We start from the raw sequence: 22,760 nt of genomic DNA on the forward strand, positions 1-22,760 counted from the left end.
ATAATATAATCTCTATTTTTCACCAGTTTCTTTCATTTCCCCTGGTGGCTGTTATCTTGTTCACGCTCAGATCCTTAAAATTTGGACTTCATTGTGGATGTTTTTTTTTTTCTTTTATTCAGTGTGAGAACATAAGTCAGGTGTGAGTCATGACTGCTGCGTGAAGCCCGATGCCGAACACTGTAACAAAGCTAGCTTGGAGGAACAGATTTTCCAGCTGGTAGTGTTACAGTGTGTGTGTGTATGTGGAGTGCCCTTGGATGCTGGAGAGGTTAGATGTGATGAGGCATGCCAGAACAGTGATGCCTGAGAGACACAAACACAGAGAGAGAGGGAGATTCCCTGAGGATGTTGCCTCTCTTTTGGGTTTTTACAGCATCGCGGTTGTTTTTGTCACAACCGGAGCCCCATATGTTTATGGGAGCTGGTCTGGCACAGCAGGTCAAAGCAACAAGCCACAGCAGCCATCTGGCCCCGCATTTGTCACATTGTCAGGTGGGCTTGCTTCTCCGCCCTTCACCTCCCTGCTGCCCTCCTTTGCCGTGACATCTACCCGTGTCAGGTGACGGATTCTAACCACAGTGTGGACGTGTACTTTCTGCAGGAATCTGCTTTTTCTCTGAGTGACACATGCCCAGCAAACCCCTACAGGGCACCGCTAACCTTTACTGTCATTTCTCTTGGCAGATACTCTGTCATTATCATCGTTGTCATCTTTTTCTTTCTGCCTTCATCTCTCCATCCATTTTTTTCTTATCCATCAGTCTTTTGTTCTGGCTGTCTTTCCCTTCCTGACCATCTTTCTCTGTGGCTCATGCTGTCATGTTGATATATTTGGTTCAACGCTGGTCATTCTCTTTTGCTCTCTGACTTATGCCGTCATGTCAGGGTGCTGCTAAATGTACACTGGTTTGTCACTGTCTGATCGAACAAAACACACTATCTCTATTTCCATCTCTGCTTTGTACATATTTATTTTCTTTTCTGGCAGTCAACAGGTTGTCGTGCTTTGTTTTGTCTGAATAAAACCTGTTTTGTATGCTCTAAATAAGTAATGACAGTTCTTAATAATAGAGATGGGTAATCTAGCCAAAACATCATATCGTGATATTTTGTGGTTGAATCCCAATCCATGATCTGAATCAAAATGTTCTTGCTTCTTATAATAAGCAGGAAAGTTACAAACTATAAGTATTCCTTGCTTTTACTCTGGTTTCTTGAGGCATTTGTTGTTGAATCTGACCATAAAGTCTGTGGATTGACATTATATTATATTATTCATTAATTCATTCGTTATCTGAACCTGCTTTATCCTCACTAGGGTCACGGGGGTCACTGGAGCCTATCCCAAATACTTATGAGTGAAGGCGGGGTACAACCAGGACATGTTGCCAGTTCATCGCAGGGCTGACATATAGATGTACATACTGCAGTGTTTCCATTCATTATCTAGAATGTGGTGTCCCACTGTGTCTGTGGAGTTTTACAGTGAATCAAAATGTTTTCACACTGGTGTAACTCTACAGTACCTGTGTAAGTCAGACTCACTGCACGTTCAGAGGCCAGGGAGACAGATTTACAGTTATTCTTATTACCTCCGCCAAGGAGGTAATGTTTTTGCCGGCGTTGGTTTGTCTGTCTGTGTGCAAGATAACTCAAAAAGTTATGAGCAAATTTGGATGAAAATTTCGGGAAATGTTGATACTGGCACAAGGAACAAATGATAAAATTTTGGTGGTGATTGGGGGTGGGGGGGGGTTCCACGGGGGCCCACTGATCTGCCTTGGCAGAGGTCTGCGCTCTCTTGTGCTTTCTGGTTCTTATTCTTATTCTTATTCTTATTCTTATTCAAAAACATATTAAAATCTTTGCAAATGAACATAAAACTGAAAATGAACGAGTAAGTGCAGACAGACGCTAAATAATAGACTAATAAGATAAGATATTTTATTGTCATTATACAAAATGTACAGTGAAATTTAGCTGCACTATCAGGATGCAGATTCATAAATAGTAATAAATAGTAATAATAACTATGAAAATATATAGGAAAGCACAGACCAGTGCCGTCCCCCCCGATCACCACCAAAATTTTATCATTTGTTTTTTGTGCCAGTATCAACACTTCCTGAAATTTTCATCCAAATCCGTCCATAACTTTTTGAGTTATCTTGCACATGGACAGACAGACCAACGGACAGACAGACAAACAGACAAACAGACAGACAGACAGACAGACAAACAGACAGACAGACAGACAGACAGACAGTCACCGGCAAAAACATAACCTCCTTGGTGGAGGTAAAAAACAAAATATGCATCACTCACATATCAACATCCATTCATACATTTCCTCACACATCAACCTCCCTCATTTATCACACAGTAATACGTCTCACACACATCAGTGCCAATGTATGCAGTGCAATGTACGAAATAGTGCAAATAAAAATGTCTATACTCGATTAGCTCAATAACATAGCGACCTGTACTAGCAACATTAATATGTAACTCCAGTGATGATCAGGTTATTTACAACAAAAGTAAAATAAGTAGAAGTGTGATTGCAGCACTGTTGTGTGTCTTTTTGTAATGACATGGATTTGTACATTTCATGTGCAAAGTATATCACATGCCAGATTAACATTGATCACAATCCAAGATCATGACATCGCCTGGGTGTAGTTTTTAACAGTGGAGACAAAGTAACACTAACATAACAGGAACAGTGATGTGAGAAACATGGCTGTTTATATCATTACAACAAAAGTTCAAATTATATCAAATATTTGAGTCTGAATTGCAGAGAAATTATTATAAAAGAATCATTTGTGTGTGTTTTATTCGTTGTAAACATCATGTTGTGTCAATGGAGACCTTGAACTACGCCCTACAGGGATAATACTTCCTGTAAATCCTGAAAACATTGTGCACAAAAATATCAAGTCCAAACAATTTTGTATTTGTATATCCAGACATATAAACAGAACAATCAGGCTCCATTGTGTTCTTTTCAATTTTAAGTGGTTTGAGTGAATTAGCGCTACTCACTGACTGATATTGAAATTGTAGTCTTTTGTGTTATTTAAGAATTACTCTCTTGAGAATATTTGACCTTTTCAATGAACCCTTTAAATAACTGTAACCTTTAATTAGGAATAAAACCATTTCATTTAGTGTTCGTGGCAGTGTACCGTGGAGTAGACAGGATAATTATATTACAGTACATCCGCTCCTTTTACTTGGATTATTAAAAACGATACGGTACCGTTTTTTTTTTTTTTTTCCTGCTGCAGGATGTTTTAATCAGTTCTGAACCCTCTATTCAATATCCCAAAACTAAAACAGAACACAGTGGACCGAACAAGAGTTTCACTTTTAATTTCCACGTGGACATCTTGATCCAGATTCTTGCAATAAAACAGCAGTTACTGTACAGTATATTGGAGACCTGTCCTGTACTTATTTACTCACAACAAATTACTTGCTTCATTGTTTCAGTGCAGCAGAATAGCATATCATCGCAGGCTGTTGTGTTGACGTTGCCCTGATCTGCAGCCATCGACTACACAGAGGCAGACTAGTAATTGAATTGCCCGCCGTGGCCCAGCCTTTCGCTTTATGTGGGAGCTCCTCTATGTCTGAACTGCCAGAAAGTCATTACAGAAAATTAGTGATTCTGGCCACTCGCCAACTCTGTCACACACTTCCCTCCTCACTCTTTGTGTTCGCTGCCAAGCTCTCGTAAAGCGGGAGACACACTGACGCGAATATGACTGAAGACTGTAAGGTTATGAATTATATACATAGCGCTTGTGTGTGTTTGTGCGTACATGGTTGACTGCAGCATCTAATCAAGCTTTGATGAGCCTCCTGTTTCCCAGGTGGCAATGCAATGAAGGGATCATCATCTTTTATTAAGAACGCAAGGGCGAGTGCATCCAGTCACAAATGTTCATGGAGACGCTCATGAATACAATAGCTGTCTTTCCACTATTCTGCTCACATGTCATTTCTCTCCAGTTTATTTGCTCACGTACAGAATGCACTCCCACATACATATGTGCACATATTAACACTTCCTTAAAACAATAGGTTTTAATATTCACAATCTAAAAATGTCTTGGAACGTCTGGAATAGTGGGAGGGAATGTACAAAAGGTTGAGTATGTAAGATTTTTTTGTGCTTATGTGAAATTTGTTTTGGAGTCTATTTTTTGTTAAATACATCAATTTAGCATTAACTCCATTTCTAAGCTAACAGTAAACAATAACAACATTTACACTTAGGGATGCACCAAGACCGATATCAGTATAGGGTATCAGCCCGATACTGAGCGTATGTATTAATACTTATGCCCCGTTTCCACTATGTGGTATCGGCTCAGCTTGACTCAACTCGGCTTGGCTTGGCCTTTTTTGCATTTCCATTACGAAAAAGGACCTGGAATCTGGTACCCGGTACTACATTTTTGGTATCACCTCTGCCGAGGTTCCAGGACTGGGGACCAGATACTAAAATGTGACGTATAACACTGCAGACCACTGATTGGTCAGACAGTTTTCTCTGTGACCCGCCGTTTTACAAAAACAGATGCGGAAATTGACAGTAAATATAGCAGTACATTAATCCACATGATAACAGCCCAAAACTACACCATGGTCGGTCGAGGAGATTCAGTCTTAGGTGGCCGACGTAAAAATTCAGACGAGACAACACACAATGAGCGAGTTTATCAACAACTCTCTGAACAGACGACATGATTACTGATTCCTCTATTGCCACATGTCCACTACATGGAACTGGTTCAACTTGGCTCGGCTCATCTCCCATTGTTGTGCACCTCATTTCCTTTCCCCTACTTTCGGAAACTTGTATTTGAGGGGGTGAGACGTTTGTTGCCCACACCGGAACCGGAACTGGGCCTGGCGTTCACTCTGCTGCTACATTCACAAGCGTCGCTAAGTAGTGAATCAAATACGTGACATTCCTGTAAATGTATCACATGCTGTGGACAAATGTTTGAACATATTGGAAGCGTTGACAGTGTTCCAGTGGACCTGATGTCGTCTTTTTAGACCGTTTCTGCCTCAACACCATGTCGGCTACATTCTGACCAAAACAATGCAGCACACATGTGACGTCTTCGCGCATGCGCAACGAAGATGGAATCGTTAAGCAGAATCATTAATCAGGCAGGCAAACAATTCCAAGGAATCAAGCTACTGGGATCCGGTTCTCAAAAAGAACCGGTTCTCGATTCCCATCCCTACCTATGATCCCCACATGCTCCCATAGCTCCACCTCTTTTATCTGAATATGGTCACTTCTGGCCCCAAAAGGCTAAATCCCAAACTATTGGCTTTAAAATGATAGGTCACCAACACATGGGTGAACATTACAGTTCTTCTAATCACTAATAATGTTCAGTCTATAGGCTGTAATGTACAGATCAGTGATTAAACCCCATCTCTTTCTCTTCAGTGGTCCCTGCACTGACTTGTCCAGTAAAGTGATAGCATGAGAGGCCCCACCTCCGGCCATCTGCTGGAGACTGATAAACCCTTTCACACACAACTCACACACACACACACACACACACACACAGTGAAAATGTGTTCATGTAGTCTCCACATGCACCCCACCGTTTGGCGACGGTCACTCAGACAGTGCACCGTCTCCATGGAAACAGTCCAGGTATGTCATACATGTGTGTTCGGGAGAAAGTTCTGAGTTCATTTTCATCGGCCAGCATTACATACTTGCAGACACACACACACACCCGGGGAGCAGCTATTGATTGATTTAGTGATACTCTGATAGGGCTGATAGGGTTAATTGGTTTTCAGGGGGCATGTACAGAGACCGGTTTGGATCGGCACACCAGAGACAGAAAGAGCAAAGAGCACAAGAGAGGCAGAAAGAAAATAAATGTAAAGGACATCACAACAGGCGAAGTGCAAGAAGGTGTGGGAGCTGAAGAGACGTGTGAGTGAATACAAAACAAAATATCAAATATATACAAGAACAGAGAGACAAGGACAAAGAAAAGAAAAGTTCCTTGAATACCTCTTTAAATTCTTAGTGTCATTGTGTCGCTGTTTTGTGCTGCATATTTTTCAGCAGATGTTTCTGAAGGTCTACTTCTCAGCACTTCTAATCTGACACAATGGTCGGAGTGTTTGATTTCTATTTTCTTTTATCTACCTTGTGATTTCCTGTAAAAATTGCAGAATTACAGTGGATGGATTTATAAAACTAAGGAAGTCCTGAGTGCACTGAGCTTTCAAGACGACAGATACAGGTTGCACCACTACTTCAGAAGGCTGGTAATGACATTTCCATGATGATATTTGGATGGCATTTGTTTCATACAGTCAGTGTTATCTTTAGGCCTGTTGAGATTGTTAATTATCTATTTCACTGAAGTTGAGAACCAACTCCAGATGGTCTCATATTTTGCAATAAGTAGGCTACATCTCGCAAGGATTAAACGACTTTTTACAGATTCTTAAAATATTTCACATTATTTCACATTGTTTCCTCAGTCTGCTTTGTTTTGAAATATTTCCAGTCGGGACTCACTGAGCACACATTTCATTGTATAGCACCCCATCTCACACACACACACTCTTGCGTATTAAGCTGCCAAAACCACGACAGGAAGTGGCACAACCACAGTTTCCAGGTGTCAGTGACAGAGCTGCGGCAAAGACGACAACCAGACACTTCAACATAAGACATGTGACCCAGGACTGCAGTGATTCACCAAAGAAAAAAAAAAGAAACAAATAAAATAAAAAGAAAAATTTGGTATCATTTTGAAGCTTCGAGTTTGCTTTTTGGCCATTTGTTTTTTGGGATGTAGATAGTGACGGGAATCGTTAAAAATTTAACAATTCCGATTCCATTATCGATTTTGCTTATCGATTCTCATTGGGTGAGGGGATAAAAGAGTACAAACGGATGTGTTTGCATTAACTGTCTTTTGTATTTCCATCTGCACAGAAAATATAACATATGCAGAATGCACAAATAATAATAATAACAGATGACACATGGCCCGGTTCAGGGGGCGGCGGCGTGCAGTGAAAGTGAAACTGAAGACGCTTTAATAATTCCTCTATTGCCGCATGTCCATTACGTCGAACCAGTTTGACTCGGCTTGAATCGTCTCCTGTTGTGTTGTGCACCTCATTTCCTTTCCCCTACCTTCGGAAACTTGCATTTGGGTACAACGTTTGTTGCCTACACCGGAACCGGAACTGGGCCCAGCGTCCACTCTGCCGCTACATTCACAAGCGTCACTGAGCAGCATATTAAATATGTGACATTTCTGTGAATGAATCACATGCTGTGGACAAATGTTAGAACATATATCACCCTTTTGAAGACATGGAAGCTTTGACAGTGTTCCAGTGGACCTGGTGTCGTCTGTTTAGACCGTTTCTGCCCCAACACCATGTTGGCTACGTTCTGACCAAAACAATGCAGCGAACACGTGACGTCATCGCACATGCGCAACGAAGGCAGAATCGATAAGCAGAATCGTTAAGCAGGCAGGCAAATGATTCCAAGGAATCGAGCTACTGCGATCTGGTTCTTAAACAGAACCAGTTCTTGATTCCCATCCCTAGATGTAGACATGGCCGTGTTCGCTAATATTGCTTAGTTTTTGCTGCTGTGTTCAGGCCATTTCTGTTGTGTGTTGTTTTTTTGTTTTTTTTAACTTAATGTTTATTTAGATTTTTTAGATTTTATACAACCCATGCATCTTTGTATTTAGATTACAATTTCAGATACATTTTCAATCTACATCTCTCCAAAGACAAATCTTTCTAACAAATATAAAGCTGTCGGCAAGTGTCATAATGTCAAAGAAACAGTTTGCCTATAAAATAGTAAATGGGGGAGCAAACAAAAAAGGAAAAAAAAAAAAAAACATATATGAACATAATGGTTAAGCGTTGTACTTAACAGATGGTATTGTGGGGAAAGAAAATAAATAAAAATATGTACAGGAAGCACGTGTGTGTGTGTATATATAAGTAGGTGGGGTGCTGTATCATTAACGTAGTGGGAAAGGGGCAGTATGCTAGTAGCATTACAAGACTCTCATTGAATTAATAAGTGGATCATTGGGTTCCATCTGGTATAAAATAATTCTTTCTGCAGCCTTAGAGAGTATGTTATTTGTTCCATCTGGTAGACTTCCCATTTTTTATCCATATAGTGTGTTTTCATCTCCAGTCAGAAACAGCATAATGCAGGGATGATATAGAAACCTCCTTTGGACTGTACAAAGTTATATAACACAAATATCAGATGAAGAGAATGTGTCTGACACACATATGCACCCTCCTAAAGAAGATAGAAACAGTTTAGGCAAAATATGTCTATGAACATTGGGAATCTCATCTCAGAGTGTGCAGACAGCAGCACACCATGGCCTACTGTGGAGCCTGACCTCAGAACTAAGAGACGGTTAAAACCATAAGTTACGTAAATTTCTCTTAACATTTCAGAGTTTATGTTGCGTAGAAAAAACTATTTGTACCATAAATGTAATGGAATGTTAAAATACCATTATGCAGTGGTTCCTATTAGATAGTACATGCAGATTTGTAGCTCTCCTTAATTGAAATGCTCTCAGCCTCAGTTCAGTTCACATTTTATTTACAAATCATTTAAAAATACATATACAACTTGTATTCATATTTTACAGCAAGATATGATTGTGTAAAAAGGGTAACCCCAGAAGCTATCCATGGCTTATAAACAGGTCCCCAAGACATTAAGCACACAGTACAAATGATTATGAAGACAATCCCTATTTCTACCTAAGCTAAAACCTAACCCTTGCTCTAAAACAACTGAATGTAATTCCATAAATACAGACAGTATAGAAGAAAAGAATAGTATCATCACATCAACACATCAGGAACACCAGGCAAAAATGCAATAGTCGCTTTTCCATTGGACATCTGCGCAAAATGTTACCGATATTCACTAAATGTTGAAAAAACAGAAGTTCGTAATGTTGGTTTTTCATTCATTAAATTACAAATGCGATGATTTGTTTATTTTTTTATCATGAGATGACACAAGAAGTCATTCCATAAACATGGCAACGAATGTAAATATGGTGTGGATTTACAGATATATTCATTATTATTATACTGTATATTACCCCTCTATTTCGTACTAAATTAAAAAAAGATTGGGTTTCCTGGTGTTCTTCTTCTTCGCTTGTTCTAACGTACGTCAACATCCGGTTTTTTAATTCACCTGACTAGTTGTGAAAAAAGGTCTTTCCATTGCAGTTTTGTGTGATATACCATTTGCACTATGCCCGAAAAACCACCTCTTACCAGCGCAAAAACTTGTTTTTCCATTAGGTAAATTTTTATGTGCAAGTTATATTTGCGCAATTTGAGGGTCAATGGAAAAGTGACTAATGACCAGAGGCGATTTCTCAAAATTAAATGGTCAAATATGTTCGGTTGTGTTGACATTTCATTGACCACACATGTGTTAGAACATGTTCATCTCACGGACGAGTTCGTTCAGAATCAGCTTTATCACAAATCATCAGACTGGATGTTGTTCACTTCTCCTCCATTCCCGTGTCTCTGTTTTCTCATTCGATCTCTGCTCAGTGCATTTGTCCGTAGATGCTCAGCGTCCATGCACTTCAATGGGACTGAGTGGAACTGTTTTTTTCATTGCCTCAAAACTGGATGGCAATTGGATAAATGCCACCATGTTGTCCCGCCCCTGGATGCCTGGCGTCTCTGGGGGTGAGTGGAGCTGTGGGCGGAGCTCGGCCGGGCTGGACGCCGGGCTTCCACATGCTGATTGGAGGATCAGTGGAAAGGCTGAATCCCATTTGATTGACAGCTGTTTTCAGATCTATTCCTTCACTGACACAGTTCAGTTTAATATCGTTGCACATTCTGCTGTGAAATGGAGGGAAACCACTACGAAATGACTTGTTCATTTCTTGCACTGTAAATAAAGCACACTCATTGGACTTCCTTGTTTCAATTTAAGATAATTTCAACGTTTTCTTGTTTACTTGGTACGATAAGGTCACTGACCATTTTCTTAAAAAGGAACAGAGGGCCAAATTTATGTTTAAATAACTTGACAACTTTTGATGTAAGCTGACAAAGAGCTTCCCCTGTCTGAAAGACGAGCAGCCGCCACTGCGAATGACACAGGTTTAAATTAAACATACTTCAAGCCTATGTTTAAGGAGTTCTCGGAAATGCAAAACACAACCTTTATGATAAATACCAGCTTTGTATTCAAAAAAAGAATAAGAAAAATAAGGACAAGTGGCACTTCTGCTGGATGCAGGTGAAATGTCTGTCTCAGGATGTTGGTATTGAAGCATTTCAATCATTGCGCAGGTAAACGACACATGCAGTATTTGTCAGGGAACTCATTTACTCAAGGCTTCCCACATTCATATGCACACTGCATACAGTATGTACAGCCTGATAAAAAATTAATGGGGCAGAAATGTCCTTGAAAGTTAAAAGATGCCTGTGAAATTGCAAATGAGAGGCAAAAAAAACCCCATCTGTTAAACTGGAGATTCCCTTTTTGCATTTCACATTGTCAACATATAAGTTCTATTATTTGTCTAATATTCACACATGAACAGTTTTACTGTCCCCCCGTGGGTCACTGTAGGCAAACTGAGGCCCAGCAGGATTTTTTTTTTTTTTTTTTAAGTCCATTCCGGGTAAAAAAAAAAAAAAAAGAGTCTGGTTTTAGGGAGGAAACAACATCCTGAAGCTGTATAAAGAAGACAGCACAATGCAGCTGCCAGCAGCGTAAAATGCAGAGTCCACAGAAAACACTGCATCAACAAAATAGAACAGCCAGTGTTGGAGGGAGAAAAAAAAAAATCAACAATGGAGTGATGGGATGGGGACGGACTGGTCTCAACGCAGACTGGAGGACTGCACCGTCATTTTCTTTTAGCTCTAGAAAAGCTTTAACATATTGTGTATCTGAATTACAAAGCATGCATTACAGCATTAATATTCAGTCTCAAATGTAAAATAATATTATAAAGCAACAACAAGCTACAAAATTTGAGATAAAACTCTACAAATTAAGACGTAAATTCACTGCGAAGCTCCTCATGTTAGTCCATTTGCCTTGTAAACACACACAGCTTCAATGGTCTGTCCAATGTAATGGGCGTCAGTTCAGCACACATCCTGTGACTGATATGAACTTACATATGACAGGAAGTGGTTACAAAAGATGTAGAGCGCCATAAAGCAAGGATGCCGGGAGGTTCACACAGACATCTTATTAAAATAATAAACAATGACCGCAATAATGCCTAATGAGGTTAGGAGCACCAGAAGAGGCCAGGGGTTTTTGCTTAGACATATTATCTCATCTGTTTGGAGCTAACAACACAGTCTAGTGCCTCTTTCAGATCCATGTCTCCTCCTCTGTCCTTTGGTCATTCATTTGGTTTCTTCTGTTGTATAGACAGTACAAATGAAGGTCTGTACTCACCGCAGCACAAGGAGATGACTGTATTCACTACTGAGACTAATTATTTCAGAACATTTGAAAACTAAATGAACTATTGTAGAAAACAGATTGGTTGTAAACGCTTCACTGGGTTAAAAAAAAAAAAAAAAATACACAAAATATAAAGTGTATAAAGCAGGGGTGTCAAACTCATTGTAGTTCGAGGGCCACATTCAGGCCTCAAGTGAGCCGGACCAAAAACAATAATAGCATAATAACTTATAAATAATGACAACTCCTATTTTTTCTCTTTGTTTTAGTGTAAAAGAAACAAAACAAAACAAAAACAAAAAATCAAAAACATTAAATTTTGAAAATATTTACATTTACAAACTATCCAAACAAAAAAGATGTAAATTACCTGAAAAAAATGATATTTCTTAAGAAAATTAAGTGTAATTTTAACAATATTATGCCTCAACTTATACTGTGGATTATGGATCAGTTCTACAAAGGTGCAAAACATTTAGTAACAAGCAGAATATTGTTAAAATTGCACTTAATTTTCTCGAGGCATTTCAGGTTATTCTCATTTTATTGTTAAAGGATAATTTGTTCATGTAAATATTTTCATAATTTAATGTTTTTTGTGTGTGTGTGTTATTTTCTGCACTATAACAAGGAGAAAATTTTGAAGTTGTCATTATTTATCAGCATAACATTTTTTTTTTTTTTTCACATTAAACCAAGAAGACAATTTGGAGTCATTATTTATAGCTGATTATGTTATTATTTTCCTTGAGATCACAATGGTCTGTATGTGGAACCTGAACTAAAACTAGTTCAATACTCTTGGTTGATTATATCTTCAGTGTAATTTTTTACACTATCCAAGTTCATCCCACGGGCCAGATTGGACCCTTTGGCAGGCCGGATTTGGCCCGCGGGCCACATGTTTGTCACCCCTGGTATAAAGGATTCAGGTGCTCAGATGCATACAAAAACATTTTTCTTTTATGATTTATTTCTTTTATAACAGTTCTCTGTCCCCCCAATCTCACCATATTGAACCAATATTTGGAGTGATTTTAAGGATTAGTTACTGATCCCCAGGTTTACATCAGTCATATTTTGTTGTAATAACCTTATTCAGTTTAGTTGCACCTGTTCTTACAAACCTAAGCAGAGGACCGCTTTAGTGGATATTTGGATTTGTAAACAATAGATTTTTGTGCTACCTGTATAGGGATTATTCCTCCAAATCTCAGGTTTTATTGGGTTTGCTGAGGGGATTACACATTGTATTTGACTCCTGGTCAGTCCAACAGATAATGCACTAGTATGGAGTAGGACCTTAAAAGCACATAACTGAGGAAAGTCAGAAAATCAGTGCTGTCAAAATAGGTACTTCTCCTTAACTGGTCTTGGAATGCGTGATAGTCGAACAGTGGTTTATTGTCCTGCCACACACTGTAGATATGAGTCTATTCACCACACTGACAAAGCCTATTTTTATACTATTAAAAAGGGCGCTCCTCAACGGGACCCATTCATTTTCATTAACATAATCGTATAATCTTGTCATGCGAACACTTTGCATGAGTACTTAACAGCACCCGTCACATTTGCATGAAAGTCTTCATTACAGTGACAGTGAGTAGATTTCTGTGTAGCTGAATTTACTTCTTCTTGCACTACTCTGTACTGCAAACAATCCATAACTAATAACTCAATGATAAATTATTTTTCTTAGCTTTGGCTATTTAATTGCTAAATTTCCAACTTGGGCTGTAAATAATATTTATTTAGCCTGTGTTGTACAACTAGAACATTCAAAAAGGCACCAATATCCATTTAACTATATAAAAAATTGTTGCAAATAATGTATGTACCAGTCCTGTGGTAACTGATCCAGTTGGGTCCTCAGGTCTTAGAGGAGCTGATGCTATAATACATGACTTAAAGGGTTATATGTTGTATTAATATTCCCAACTCTCAACAACAGAGGGAAGTCATGTACAATACCACACATATGATGGCCAAAACCAACAACAAATTAACACCACATCTCCACAGACTGTGTCAAGCTCATTGTTGACACATAAGATAAAATAAGATAAAATGAGAGTGGGATTTACAGACTAGAACATTCTTTTAACCCAAAGGAACCAATTTAAGATAAGATAAGATAAGATAACATAAGGTAAGATAAGATAAGATAAGATAAGATAAGATAAGATAAGATAAGATGAGATAAGATAAGAGTTTATTTATCCCACCGTGGGGAAATTTCAGTTGACAGCAGCAACATATTGAAAAACCAGAAACGAGTGACAAATGAAATATAAGACAAAAAAAAAAAATTGGTATTTATAAAAATATTTATACAAGGATAGAATTAAAATGAAATATTATTTACATAATCACATTGTCGGTGCACATATGTATGATGTGATATGGGGTGGGGTGGGGGGTGGGGGGGTAGCTGGTGATTTTGTCAGTAGGTCAAAACACAATCTTCATGTACTGTGTGAGCTGATAGTTTACATTATAGCTCTGTTATCTTAGCTCTGTCTTAGCAAATCACCTGTATTTCCTGTAGTTTTCGTTGTCAATAGCTGTACTAAAGATGTGTTTGGAATCGTCCAACAAGGTCAGAACTGTCACAGTTTAGTCCAGGGGTCAGCAACCCTGGTCCTAGAGAGCCACTATCCTGCATGTTTTAGATGTTTCCCTCTTCCAGCACCACCTGATGGTTATTATCAGGCTTCTGCAGAGCGTGATGATAGGCTTATCATTTGAATCAGGAGGGTTGGAAGAGGGAAACATCTAAAAAAATCCAGGATTGTGGCTCTCTAAGACCAGGGTTACTGACCACTGGTTTAGTCTGAGCCGTGGATCAACAACCAGAAAACTTAGCAAAGACAATAACATAACACTAGAGGCACTTGGAGAGCGTAGACCTCCGCCAAGGCAGTGCCCCCCACCCCAATCATCACCAAAATTGAATCATTTGTTCCTTGTGCCAGTATCAACATTTCCTGAAATTTTCATCCAAATCCATCCATAATTTTTTGAGTTATCTTGCACATGGACAGACAGACAGACAAACCAACGCCGGCAAAAACATAACCTCCGTGGTGGAAGTAATAATAACATACCATAATAACTCACCAGTGTAGAAGAAACGCTCTGATTTCAGCATCAAACTCTATTTTTTTCATTTAGAGCTGTGTCCAGAGGTGAAAACAATAATGGTGCTTCTAGCATTTATCATTGTCTGTGATTATTTTAAAGTCACTTCTCAGAGGTTCTCTTCCTCTTTTGTCACCTTCTGATGCTTTGGTCCAAGGCTTCATGGCTTTCCTCATTGTCAGTCAGGCAGAGTGACTCACTACTCCCTCTAGTGGTCACATAAAAGTGCATTATATTTTACGTTCATATCTCTACAATCCAATACATCGGCTTTGTGGCAGAACCTCATGACTCTCTATTCATATGATACTTTTAGATTATATTTGAGTGTTTTAAAGTAGAAATACTACATATACTGTAGCTCCTGTAAGGGACTGAGAATGTTTGTACTGAAATGAATTATTAGTTGCGCAGTAAGTGGGTAATTTCCTGTAAAGTAAAAAAAAAGGTGACTCAGACTTAATATAGTGTATCTACTCTCTACATAGAGCACAAGAGCTTTGACTTGTGTCTCATTTCTACATAACAAACCTGTCTGTGTGTGTGCTTATCCTGGGTTTTCTCATTTTTTTACCTGTCATGAACTGTAAAATAGGATGGACTGTCAACATGTGTCAGAGAAGTGTGTGCAGGAGAGTGTCAGTACTGTCTGCTGACCTCCCTGCAGCTTGTCAAGGACCTGGATTTTACCAAACCACACAGTTGCTCTGCTTGTTTGTGTTGTCCTCTTATTGAATTTATATCCTCCATATATATATGAACCTCTACTATTTTACACTGCTGCGCTGCCTGAATGCATTTAATCAAAGTATTGAAGCTGAGCTTTACAGAGTCTGAAAAACAGATGCTTTTCACAACAGCAACCAGCGCTCACATACAGGTTTACTGCACATATGGTAAAAAGATCACTGCAGGCATTCAATACAAGTTTTTTTTTGTTTGTTTTTTTTTTGTAGTTGTTGTTTAATGCATATCAATAGAGTAAAAAAACAACCTTTTACTTTTGTTCAACTAATAATAATAGTAAAAAGCAAACATATTTACAATGATACATGACAAGGAAAGACATTAAGTACAAACTAAAGTAAAATGAAGTGGATTTTTTACATAAATATTTCCCATTCATTACGGAACTGAAAAGCAGATTCCAAGTAACACATCAGTTCACATTAGTTATGCAGAAAAAAACCAAACCTTGCACCTACAACTCTTCTTCCTAAATCAGGGGTGTCAAAGTCAGTTTAGTTCAGGTTCCACATTCTTCCTCAAATGATCTGAAGTGGGCCGGACCAGTCAAATAATAACAGTGAGAATGGTGCAATTACATTATGAAAATATTTACATCTACAAAGTTTCCTTAAAAATGTGAATACCATGAACAACTTTATGTGTGTGAAGAAAAATAATTGCAATTTTAAAAATATTATGCCTTAGCTTATCGTTTACACATATGCATTTAGTAACAGGCAGAATAGTGTTAAAATTGTACTTACTTCTCTTTAAGACATTTCAGGTTGATCATGTTTGTTCAGGTTATTCACATTTTTTGGGAAAGGATAGTTTGTAAATGTAAACATTTTCATGTAATTTTTTAAATTCTTTGCTGTAAAAGAAAGAAAAAAATTAAGTTGTCATTATTTATAGGTTATTAGGATTATGGTCTGACCCACTTGAGATTATATCATTGTCTATGTGGCCCTTGAACTAAAACAATTTTAACATCATTGGCAGTTAATATTCATTCATTCATTCATTTTCTAAACCCGCTTTATCCTCACTAGGGTCATGGGGGTCGCTGGAGCCTATCCCAGCCTGGACATGTCGCCAGTTCATCGCAGGACTGACATGTAGAGATAAACAACCAATCACTCTCACATTCACACTTATGGGCAATTTAGATTAATGGACTAACCCAGTGTTTTTCAACCTTGGGGTCGGGACCCCACATGGGGTCACCTGGAATTCAAATGGGTTCGCTTGAAATTTCTAGTAATTGATAAAAGCAAAACAAAAAAAAAACTTACCAATGAAAAATATATGATGACTTGAGAGAGACAATCCCAATCCATAAAAGACATGACAAACTCAGAAGCTGAAACTGCAGCACTGTGGTTCTGTTTATCTGTCAAATGTTCATTGTGGTCAGTTTCAGATGCTGCAGCTCTTTCATAATTCATAGTTTGAGTTCTTGTTTGTTCAGTATTAATTGTCAGCCTCGTAAATCCAAGCTGGACTGACTGTACATATCCTGACCAAGGAAAATCAAATTCTCCCTTTGTGCAGTAATCTACACCTGGCTTTTCTGCCTCTGTCCACAGTAATATACATTATATAGACTAAACGTCATCTAAAATTAACATTTATTTGCAACATAGTATAGCAAACTATTACATGATCAAAAACAAATTAATTTTAGCAAAAAAAAAAGTCTCTGTTTTGAATGTCGGGGGTCGCCATAAATTTGTGATGTTAAAATGGGGTCAAGAAGCAAAAAAGGTTAGGAACCACTGCATTAACCCAGGGGTGTCCAAACTTTTTTTAAAGAGGGCCAGATCTGATAATGTGGAGATTGCCAGGGGCCAGTGGTCCCTTCGGACGTTTTTTAAACAGTAAAAATTACATATAAATGTGCTGTTCTACAATAATTTTATTTTCATTGTCACAATATAATTTTTTTAAATGGCAATGTAACCAAATCTACGCCACTCAGGTGTGAACAAATTAAAAAAAAAAAAAAAAAAAAAAAAAAACATTTCTGCCTTCCTTTCACATCTGGAGTCAGATAACATAGAACAAACTGTATGGAGTATCTTAAACTTCCAAAAAGTTGATAAAAATCTTAACCCCACATTCATTTTAAACATGACTTATATGAGTAATCATTACTCATATATTACTCAGTAATGCAAAGTCTGTTAACGTTTAAGATGAAAACATATGACTCTTACTCTTGTCTTTCACAAAATCATTCAGAAAGTAATATTTGTATCACATCTACAAGTACATAATACCAGCAATTATAGGCAACTAACCTGGCAACTTGGTAGCCTGCCTTGGTGGTGAATTCATTTAACTCATTGGTTCACATGAAGAGTCACTGTAGTGAGTTTAAAGCAGCTTGAATTTGCTTCACTTTTTCAGAACGCTCACTCCCTGCTAGCTTGTCGTATGCGTTAGCATGTTTTGTCTGCTAGTGTGTCTTTACATTGAATTCCTTAAACAAGGCAACAAACTCTCGACAAATTAGGCAAACACAATCACCTCGATTTTCAGTGAAAAAAAATTGTAAATTCCCAACTCTCCTGGAAGCGGCGGCCCTCACTGTCAACTTTCCTTTTTTTTTATTTACAGGCGCCATGGTTAGAAATTAGCGAAAAGGGTTCACGGCAAAGTCACAGAGCCAGATAGAGTTAGAGTGGTGCTGCCACCATGAGGTGAAAGGAGGAACTGCATTTTGAAACTTTCATGATTCATGTACTCGGTTCAACAGTCCAAGCGGGCCATAAAGAATACATTATAAAACCCAAGCTGTGGGCCGTATAAAATCTGACCGCGGGCCGTGATTGGCCCCCGGGCCGGACTTTGGACATGCCTGCATTAACCTATCAGTGCATGTCTTTGGATGGTGGGAGGAAGTACCCGGAGAGAACCCACGAATCAACTGGTGTTGGAATCGAACCCAGGACCTTTTTTGACTATTAATATCTTCAATATAATTTTTGCATTTCCCAAATTCATCACATGGGCCAGATTGGACCCTTTGGTGAGCCAAGTTTGGGCCGTGGGCCGTATGTTTGAAACCTGTGTCCTAAAACGATGCGTGCATGGGACTGATAAAGCGATATGCAGTATCTGTTATCAGTAATCTGAGCGTGTTTGCTACATTCACATAGTATTTCTGCCGTTATCATGTTTAAGGTATTTTTCCCAGACAGCCTCTGAAGCAGATGACATATACTAGCGATGAAGCTCCGTTTTCCTCCCTCTACGTAAATAAAATATGACATAATGATATTTATGTGCTTTCCTTGCAGCTGGGTGAGGACACCTTCAACCGTGCCAAATTGTTGAATGTTGGCTACACCGAGGCGCTGAAGGACGCGGAGTACGACTGCTTCATCTTCAGCGACGTGGACCTGATCCCAATGGACGACCGGAACCTCTACCACTGCTACGACCAGCCGAGACACTTCGCCATCGCCATGGACAAGTTTGGCTTCAGGTGAGGCGATGACGCTCATCTAAGAGTGACATTAGATGCACAGGTTTTTAATCCGTGTATCATTCATCCTTTTCATATTCAATTAAGAATCCACAATTGAAAACGAAAAAATGACTCGTTATTTCATTATTCATGTACAAATCATTTTCATTTTTTCAACTGTACGCACAAATTAAAAATCAGAAATAAGCAAATGGACCAAATGTCAGGTTTCATGTTGACATTTTTGATATCTGATTTGAGTTACTGACTTCTTTGTGTGTTACGCAAAGTGGTTTCTACTAAAATTAGCTACCATGGCCGCAATGTATTAGAAAAAACAACAATACCTGAAAGATCCTGCTGATTTTTTAAGTTGTCAAGTCGTCCCCTTTGAGAGTAACGCATTGGCTGCCTCTGAATAACATGAAATTCTCCATTACCGCAGAATGCATTAGGCAAAATATTAGCAAACCCACGATTGTCCAGCTCAACACACAAAGAAGTCAGTAACTTCCAGGTCATACAAAATCAGATATCAAAAATGTCAACATGAATCCCGACATTTGATCCATTTGTTTATTTCCAGTTTTTAATTTGTACATACAATAAAATGAATGAAAAATAACTCATTTAGTGTATGGGAATGGTTTGTATGGATGTTTTGTGTTATTGTAAAAGTATACAGAAAAAAAAGTGTGTTACCAAAGCAAAGGAAGCGGATTTAATTTAATTATTAGTTTGTTAAAAGGGGTGGGAGTCATTAAGTTATACTTCTCCCCACTCCTTTTCAAGCGCAGAAAAATGTAGTTTGACCATGTTGTGTGGTTCTTTGTTACCTGATGATTATATGTGCTCCAAATAAAACTACACTACTACTACTACTACTTTTTGATTTTTGATTTGTACATGAATAATGTAGTCTTTTTTTTTTTTTTTTTTCATTTTCCGATTGTGGATTCTCAATTGAATATGAAAAGAATGAATAATACATAGATTGTTTTTGCTTATATTCACCCTAAAGCTCTGTTCAAACCAAATATGATCACACTTGACTCGGCTAGTTTTAAATAATGTGTTTCTCTCGGTATTCATGGACTTCAGCTCATCTGTTACCTCACAGTGCAGTGTTATCATCCAGGTCTGCATTTGGGTCTGGGTGCTACAATGGTTTTTAATGATTTTATCAGCGCTAGGTGATGGGATACGTTTTGACACTTTATCATTTTTTTCTGTAATAACAACAACTATCGGTCTGAAGAAATAAAACACATAAAAGCTCCATAACAATATCTGTTAACAAGACCGATTTCTCTCTGATCAGGAAGATGATCCAGAACTGACAGTTTATTTTCTTTTTCTAAATCCGCCGTATTTTATGGACACTACTGACTTCAGATTCTGCATTTACGCTCATTGTACACGCCTCTTCTCTCATCAGACCTGTCCTTACGTAGTATTAACACTGAATTCACATCCACTCCACCACAAGTAACTTCAAAACAATTGTCGATAGAGACATGAATCCAAATGTTCTGTGTTTTATCTGTATCAGATATGCAGCTGTACAGTGTAACTCAATGAGCCTGTTTACATGCACATCAAAACTTTGATCATTATTGGATTTCTGGAGTTGTCAGATTATTCAGGTGACCATGTAAACAGGATAATCTAATGTATTTTATCAGAAAAAAACAGTAATCTGAACATGAGAAATCAGATTGACACACCTGGATTTCTCCTCAATACTCCAATGTCTTCATGCATGCATACAGATTATTCAGATTTATTTCATTGTTTTACGTTTGTAGATGTGTAAACACAAGTAAAATCTTAGAAAATGGAAGTTATGTGGTCAAACATAAGTAGAAGACAACAGGAAGTTTAAGTATACGGTTACTATGTATGTACGTATTCTGAAATAAATCCGATAATGGACTGGAGTGTCTGAATCAGGGTTTTTCAATTATCGCATTTCTTAAGTGCATGTAAATGTGTGAGATCTGATTATTACAATTATGCGATTACTCCCAGTTATTGGACTTTTATGGTCATGTAAACAGGCTCACTGTCTCTGTCCATATTGACATTTTTACACACTGCAAGTTCTATTCAGCAGCAAAAAAAAAGGCTGAAAAGCTGACAGCTACAATGAAAACAGAGGAAGCTGTTACTATTTAAACTACCCATGGTCATTATTGGATCATTGCATTAGTTTGAAGTGGCAGGTTCTGCAGTGTTGCAGACCAGTGCATTGCATGTAGTTGCAAGTTTTGTACTCAATTTGTCATGAATATCTGCTCTGAGCGGGGTTTAGTTTAAAGTGATGCCACATATTATGATAAACTAAAGTCCACTGCCAGTTTTATTAAGGCGTTCTCACATTCACCTGATAAAGTGAAGGACTTTCTCTACGCTTTGCAAAAATCAGAACATAAAGGTCAGACCTACCAGCAGGATATGAAATATCACATTTTATCCTTAATCATCATCTAGCAGGCAACTTTTACAAGTGTGATTTACAAAGCTGACACCATCAATTAAGGCTGCACAATTTGGGCCAAAAATAAAATCCAGATTTTTTTCCCTTTAAAAACTCCATTTTCGATTTCTGGGTAAAACTACACAAGACAACAGAAGTCGGCCTGTTGTTTCCGTGTGCAGCCCGTAACGCAATGCACTGCTCCCACTCCGTTGTGTGAGCCAGAGGTCGCGTTAATCGAAAATATTCCATCATAGACAAATTTTTTTTAAATTTTTTTTTTTAATGACGGAAAATTCTGAAGGCCGTCCATCATTTTGACAGATTAAAATACTGAACATAATCTACCAGGAAGAAAGTTTTCACACAACACTTTGAACAGAACCTGCTGCAGGATTGCTGGTCTGTCTGTCTCTTAACAAGTCATCAAACAGTCCATGACAGCATCCTACCTGTATAGAACCAAAAGCACCACTGTTCACAACTACACTGAATACAACAGCGGTACTGCAGTCACATGACTCACCATTAGTCCACCTGTGGTAGACCCCCTGTCCAGTTAGTCCCAGTGTACATATTAATCAGTCAGTGTCCAGTCTTGTCTCGTTGTTTTGCTGACTTCAGCCAAAATTAGATGCTACTTTGCTAGTGCAAACTGTGAAGACAGCCGAGTCTCCTTAGTTATTTTAAAAAGCCCAGTAAATGTGATGCCATTGATAAACGCAGTGAAAAAAGAGGGACTGATGTGGTGAAGGATGAAGGACAAGCAAGGAATACTCCAGTTCTGATGGCATTTGGTGGGCTATATGTACGCATTTTCTACCTTTCATGTGTTATTTGATGGCATGTCAATTTGTGCCCAGATCTGTGGTTCACATAACCCAAACCCTAACCCTCAGTGCATGGGATTTGACACTGTGTGAACATACACAAGGAAAGCTTAGAATGTCTACAGATAACACACCAATTAAAAGTGGTGTATAGAATTATGTGAGTCATGATATCACGTTGGTTTATCAGCCAGCAGCAACTACAGCTGCTGCATCATTGAGATGTTTTTGAATATTAAATACTACCAAATATATCTCATTATCATTAAAAAATAAGAATTTGAAATGACGGATAATAATATGTTATGACAGAATTTTTATGACCCTGTCTGTCAAAATGACGAACAATAAAAATGTCTAGCGCAACCTCTGGTGTGAGCATGTGTGAGGTGTTGAAATAAGTTAGTTGTGCTGCTGTCTTTAACAGATACCACCTTCAGGCTGAGTTTACAGCAAGGAATGGTTTGGTCTTCATCGGAAACTTCGAAGCCGTACCTATTCCACACAACCGACCCTCCTTTGCAAACGCCATTTGTGTACGTGTAC

At 38.4% G+C, this 22,760-nt stretch overlaps 1 protein-coding gene across 1 annotated transcript in view; it reads left to right on the forward strand.

Moving 5' to 3' along the window:
• The window catches only part of b4galt2 (UDP-Gal:betaGlcNAc beta 1,4- galactosyltransferase, polypeptide 2), a 356,229-nt gene that overhangs the window by 257,745 nt on the left and 75,724 nt on the right, over positions 1–22,760 (forward strand). Inside the window, exon 5 of the mRNA XM_030161145.1 lies at positions 18,736–18,923. Coding sequence (XP_030017005.1) covers positions 18,736–18,923 — 188 coding nt within the window. The remainder of the gene's footprint in view (positions 1–18,735; positions 18,924–22,760) is intronic.

This window comes from Sphaeramia orbicularis, chromosome 17 (assembly GCF_902148855.1).
Source record: "Sphaeramia orbicularis chromosome 17, fSphaOr1.1, whole genome shotgun sequence".
In the NCBI taxonomy this organism is placed as follows: Eukaryota; Metazoa; Chordata; class Actinopteri; order Kurtiformes; family Apogonidae; genus Sphaeramia; species Sphaeramia orbicularis.